General features: G+C 47.4%; 1 protein-coding gene across 1 annotated transcript in view; it reads left to right on the forward strand.

Moving 5' to 3' along the window:
* The window catches only part of esr1 (estrogen receptor 1), a 305,431-nt gene extending 300,801 nt beyond the window's left edge, over window positions 1-4,630 (forward strand). The window contains exon 8 of the mRNA XM_060831156.1: window positions 4,411-4,630. Coding sequence (XP_060687139.1) covers window positions 4,411-4,630 — 220 coding nt within the window. The remainder of the gene's footprint in view (window positions 1-4,410) is intronic.
* Window positions 4,631-6,000: the final 1,370 nt, after the last annotated feature.

The following is a 6,000-nucleotide window of genomic DNA, read 5'->3' on the forward strand; positions in this document are numbered from 1 at the left end:
TTTAAAAATTGATTCTAAGATTACGGTGGCACAGTGGTTAGCATTGATGCCTCACAGCGCCAGGGACATGGGTTCAATTCCTGCCTCAGGCAACTGACTGTGTGGAGTTTGCACGTTCTCCCCGTGTCTGCGTGGGTTTGCTTCGGTTTCCTCCCACAGTCCAACGATGTGTGGGTCAGGTGAACTGACCATGCTAAATTGCCCGAAGTGTTAGGTAAGGGGTATGGGTGGGTTGCGCTTCGGCGGGTCGGTGTGGACTTGTTGGGCCGAAGGGCCTGTTTCCACACTGTAAGTAATCTAATCAAAAATTGCTGTTTGCAGCAACATTTATTCCACTGCCCTGAAGTCTCATGTCAGTCTTTGTACTTGTTTGAATCAATAGCCTCTCGCTTTACCCAGACATTTTAATTTCAACTAGAGCAAGTAGAAGGTGGAAAAAGATACAGATGGAAATGTCAATGCTGGACTGAAGATTGGAGAGATTGATATGATGAACCTGAGGGCAATGCGGGGCTGGGAATAGAAGAAAAGACAACAGCTAGGTTGGGAGGAGGTGTGAATGACAGAATGATAAACACCCAAATGGAAAAACCGAGCTACAAAAGTGAAAACAATTAAAGCAGAGATTTCAGTCAGAAATTACTGAATTCAGTGTTAAGTCCAGAGGCTGCAAAGAGCTTAATTGAAATGATCCTGTTATTGAGTCATACAGCACAGAAACAGGCCCTTTGGACCAACCAGTCTACACTGAACGTAATCCCAAACTAAATTAGTCCCACCTGCTCCTGGCCCATATCCCTGCAAACCCTTCCTATCCATCTACTGATCTAAATGTTGCAATTGTACCCATATCCACACTTCCTCAGGAAGTTCATTTTGCACATGAACCACCCTCTGAGTAAAAAACATTTGCCCCCGTATTGGTTTTAAATCTCTCTTTTCTCTCACCTTAAAAATATGCCCCCTAATCTTGAAATCCCCATACCGAGGGAAAAGACAACTACCGTTAACCTTGTCTAGACCTGACATGATTTTATAAACCTCTCCAAGGTAACATCTCAACCTCCTACACTCCAGTGAAGAAATCCCCAGCCTATCCAGCTTTTCATTATAACTCAAACCCCTGCATTCCTGGCAATATCCTGATAAATGTCTTCTGAACCCTTAATAATATCCTTCCTTCCTTCAGCAGGCAGAGCAAGAGAGGCCAGTGTGATAGCAAGGTGCAGACCTTAAATGGCAAGCAACTGGAAGCTAGGGTTTTGAGAGATCTTCTGCAACGAGGTGATTCGGTCACCTCATTGTGAGCAGTGGACACTGTACTAAATCAAACGCGTACAAGTAAACATTTATCTCACTCGGAAGGGTTTTGTGGGAGGAACCTTGGGTGGTGAGATAGGATGAGTTGAAGGGCAAGATTTACTCCAGGGAATGGTACCATTGGGAGTGAATGTGGTCTGGGCCTGGGAGTTGTGGACAGGATAATCCCTTTGGAATGTTGAACAAAAATGGAAGTGGAGGGTGTGTCTGGTGGTGACATGCTGTTGAAGGTGGAGAAATGGGGGAGGATAATCTGTTGAGGAGGGTGGCAGGTGACACCAATGGGAGCTCTATCATGGCTCTGGGAGGAAGGGGAGACGGGGGTGCAGGGAGATGTAATAGGCATGACCGAGGCCCCTGGGAGAAAGGGAGGACTGCTGATGTTGGGGATCAGAGTCAAAAAGCGCGGTGCTGGAAAAGCATAGTAGGTCAGGCAGCATCCGAGGAGCAGGAGAGTCAATGTTTCGGGCATAAGCCCTTCATCGGGAAAGTTGGGGAGGGAAGGGGTCTGAGACATAAATAGGAAGGTTGGGGGCAAGGGTAACGTGATTGGTATTTGCAGGTGGGAGCTGATGGTGAAAAGTCGAAAGGGAGGGTGGAGCATATAGGTGGGAAGGAAGATGGACAGGTAGGACGGTTCAAGAGGACGGTGCCGAGTTGGAATGTTGAATCTGGGATATGGTGGGGAGAGGGGAGATGAGGAAACTGGTGAAGTCAACATTGATGCCGTGTGGTTGGAGAGTCCCGAGGTGGAAGCTGACTGTGATCTATGGGTGACTATGAGCTGGCAGTGGAGGAGGCCGAAGAATTGCATGTCCTTGGTGGAGTGGGAGGTGTAGTGAAGTGGTCAGACACTAGTTGGGTGCGTATGTCCCAGAGATGTTTCCTGAAACATTCCGCAAGCAGGCGTCCTGTCTCCCCAATGTAGATGAGAGCACATCGAGAGCAATGGACACAGGAGATGAGGTGTTTGGATGTGTAGGGAAATCTCTGCTGGTGGCACGGTGGCTCAGCAGTTAGCACTGCTGCCTCATAGCGCCAGGGACCAGGGTTTGATTTCAAACTTGGGCCACTGTCTGTATGGAGTTTGCACATTCTCCCCGTGTCTGCATGGATTTCCTCTCACAATCCGAAGATGTGCAGGTTAGGTGAATTGGCCATGCTAAATTGCCCGATGTGCAGGGTAGGTGCATTAGTCAGGGGTAAATATAGGGTAGTGGAATGGGTCTGGGTGGGTTATTCTTTGGAGGATCGGTGTAGACTTGTTGGGCCGAAGGACCTGTTTCCACACTGTAGGGATTCTATGTGGAAGGATCCTTTGGGGCCTTGGAATGGAGGTGAAGGGGCAGGTGTGGGCACAGGTTTTACACCTCTTGCAATGGCAAGGGCAGGTGCCGGGAGTGGAGGTTGGGTTGGCGGGGAGCATGGACCTAACGTGGGAGTCACGAAGGGAAAGGTCTCTGTGGAACGCTGTTAGGGGTGGGGAGGGAAATATATCTCTGGTGGTGGGGTCTGACTGTAGGCAGAAATGACAGAGGGTGATGTGTTGTGTCTGGAGATGAGTGGGGTGGAAGGTGAGGACAGGGGGCTTCTGTCCTTGTTGCAGTTGGAGGAGTGGGATGCAAGAGTGGGGGTATGGGAAGTGAGGAGATGTGATGGAGGGTATTGTTGAGGGGAGGGGAACTTGGGGTCCTTGAATTGGCCCTGTCAGCTCTGATGTGGGAGAATCCTTCATCAGGCAAAAAGTGAGACATTTCAGAAGCTCTTGTGTACAAGGTTACTGTATCAGATTTGACACAGCTGAATAAACTAGGAGAATCGGTTGGAATCCCTTCTTGGGAGCAGACATGATGAAGTGTGTGGTTGTGGCCTGCAGTGAATATCCATTGAAAGTCTATTGTCAGAAATGGAGATAGAGAAATGAAGGAAGAGTCAGAGATGGGTTATGTGAAGTTGAGTAAAGTTGATTAAATTCTGCAGTTTGAGTGACAGCAGCAAGCAGCACTGACACAGTCCATTTGTTGGCCGCACGGTGGCACAGTGGTTAGCACTACTGCCTCACAGTGCCAGAGACCCGGGTTCAATTCCCGCCTCAGGCGACTGACTGTGTGGAGTTTGCACATTCTCCCCGTGTCTGTGTGGGTTTCCCCCGGGTGCTCCGGTTTCCTCCCACAGTCCAAATATGTGCGGGTCAGGTGAATTGGCCATGCTAAATTGCCCGTAGTGTTAGGTAGGGGGTAATTGTAGGAGTATGGGTGGGTTGCGCTTCAGCAGGTCGTTGTGGACTTGTTGGGCCGAAGGGCCTGTTTCCACACTGTAAGTAATCTAATTTCATGAAGTCACAGGGGGCCTGATAATACTCCATTAAACAGTCAGTACAGTCACCCTTAATCACCTTTTAGTTTGGAGGAAGTGAATAGAGTGTGGAGTGGGGGCCTAAAGAGGGATGGGGTGTAATGGTTAAGAGTCATACAGCGCAGAAACAGATCCAACCAGTCCATGCTGACTATAATCCCAAACTAAACTACTCCCACCTGCCTCCTCCTGGCCCATATCCCTCCAAACCTTTCCCATTCATGTACTAATCCAAATGTCTTTTAAATGTTGTAATTGTACCCTCATCCATCACTTCCTCAGGAACTATCCTCTGTGTAAAACTATTCACCCCTCATGTCTTTTTTAAAACTCTCTCCTCTCACCTTAAAAATGGGCCCTCTGGTCTTGGAATCCCCCATCCTAGGGAAAAGACACCTACCTTTAACTCTATCTCTACCCCTCCTTATTTTATAAACTTATTTTATCAGGTCACCTCTCAACCTCCTCCGCTCCAGTGAAAAACAAAGAGATAGATTGTGCCAGGAAACTGCTAAAGTACCTTTGTAACTGAACCGCAGCAACATCCCGACGATGTTATGCTTCCCCTTTACTTTCTATAAAGTTCTAATTCTATACAATTTATCAAATTAATATACATACCTTCCTTCTGAGAGATTCCAGGCCTGTGAATTGTCTGGGGAGGTTTTGGAATATTTCCACGTTTCTTGTGTGTTGAGATGGTGCTGATTTCTGACATTGTGCTTGGACCAACAGTAACAAGGGAATGGAACACCTTTACAGTATGAAATGTAAGAATGTCGTACCTCTCTATGACTTGCTCCTGGAGATGCTGGATGCTCACAGAATGCACATGCCAATGGACAAGCCCCAGCCTGCAGGAAACGGAGCCAATCCAGTCAATAGAGGGACCATGCCTTCCTCATCTTCACTGTCACTTAAGAAGACTGATGCAAGTTTTGACACGTCGAGATAGGTCAGTGGTTGAAATGGCACGCAGTATTAACAGAGGTCCCAGCAGAAAACTACCTACGATCGCTTGCAAATGAAGCACATCACTGCAGCAAAATTTATATAGCTTCAGCCTCATCCAAAAGCAACTATTCTGCAACGAAACAAGCTCTGTATTTTGTGTACTTACTGATTCGGAAAGGGCTTGTTAGTGACGCGGGGACAGCATAGTGTTCCAGCGGTTTTGTAAAGTTGTCTAAACTTTTCGAAGAATTTACTGCAACTCCAAATGCTTGACTAAAACATGACCATGAGGACCAACACTAAAGGATGGATAATCCTTGGCTTTTCAAAAACCACTTGGCGACAGAATGAGTTAGACCACAGAGCGTTCACCTCTGGGCTACCTGAGGTCCAATCTGCTGGCGAGGGTTTGGATGGAGAGCCAGGATGCAAGGGGGGCGGAGGTGAACGGAGTTAATGCACTTACCCTCGTACACATCTGGATCCCATCGGCAGCTGTGCGGGGGAATCGAGGAGAAAATAACCCACTCTGGTGCCAATCTTCTGAGCTGGGGCCATATTGCTGGCACAGAGTAAAGGGAGCTTTACCCTTCCGTGGAATTCTCTTCACTCCCTCATCTTCAGTCTAAAAAAGAACAAATCTCACAAACATATTCCCCTTCAACCTGGCATGTGAATTTTCCCATGACCTTGTGGTCACTCAGTTCCTCTGCCAGTACTGGCGGCCATCTTGGTCCCATTGCTTATTCCATCGTCTCTGTTCATTAATTTGGGTTTATGTTCTGCTTGTTAATAATTTGAATAGATTGATTTGTTTTCTGCATAATTAGGAGTTTGTAATGTGTTCTGGACTAAATGCAGCCAATATTCCACGTGCCTCCAGCTAAGTCATAAAATAACTGCTGCATTAAAATCTTGGAACTCCCTCTCCTCTCTGCTCTCAACAGCCACCTTTGGGAGCACCAACACCACATGGACTGCAGCAAGTCAATAAGGCCCACCATCACCTTCTCCATGACAACAAGAGATGGCCAATAAAGGCCAACCTTGTTTGTTTGCCCAGAATACATGTTTAAAGTTTCTGGGTGTGGAGAGATGACTTAAAGCACCGTGATCATGATACCACCCAGACCTCGACAGCCCATGGCCGCATTCCCTCAAAGGTTTTTGACACTCGATGGGAAAACTCGGAATCGGAACCCTGGGCAGGAATAGGAGGTTCACTTCAGATCAGCGTCCTATCAAGTTTTAACACATCAGCCCAATATTGCATGACCAATATCGACACTGGCTACTACCTCATGCCCTGGTGGTTTGTAGGGAATTCTTTTGCAACACTACTGTTTACTCTGTATCATTGTTGCATTAATT

Source organism: Hemiscyllium ocellatum, chromosome 10 (assembly GCF_020745735.1).
Source record: "Hemiscyllium ocellatum isolate sHemOce1 chromosome 10, sHemOce1.pat.X.cur, whole genome shotgun sequence".
Lineage (NCBI taxonomy): Eukaryota > Metazoa > Chordata > Chondrichthyes > Orectolobiformes > Hemiscylliidae > Hemiscyllium > Hemiscyllium ocellatum.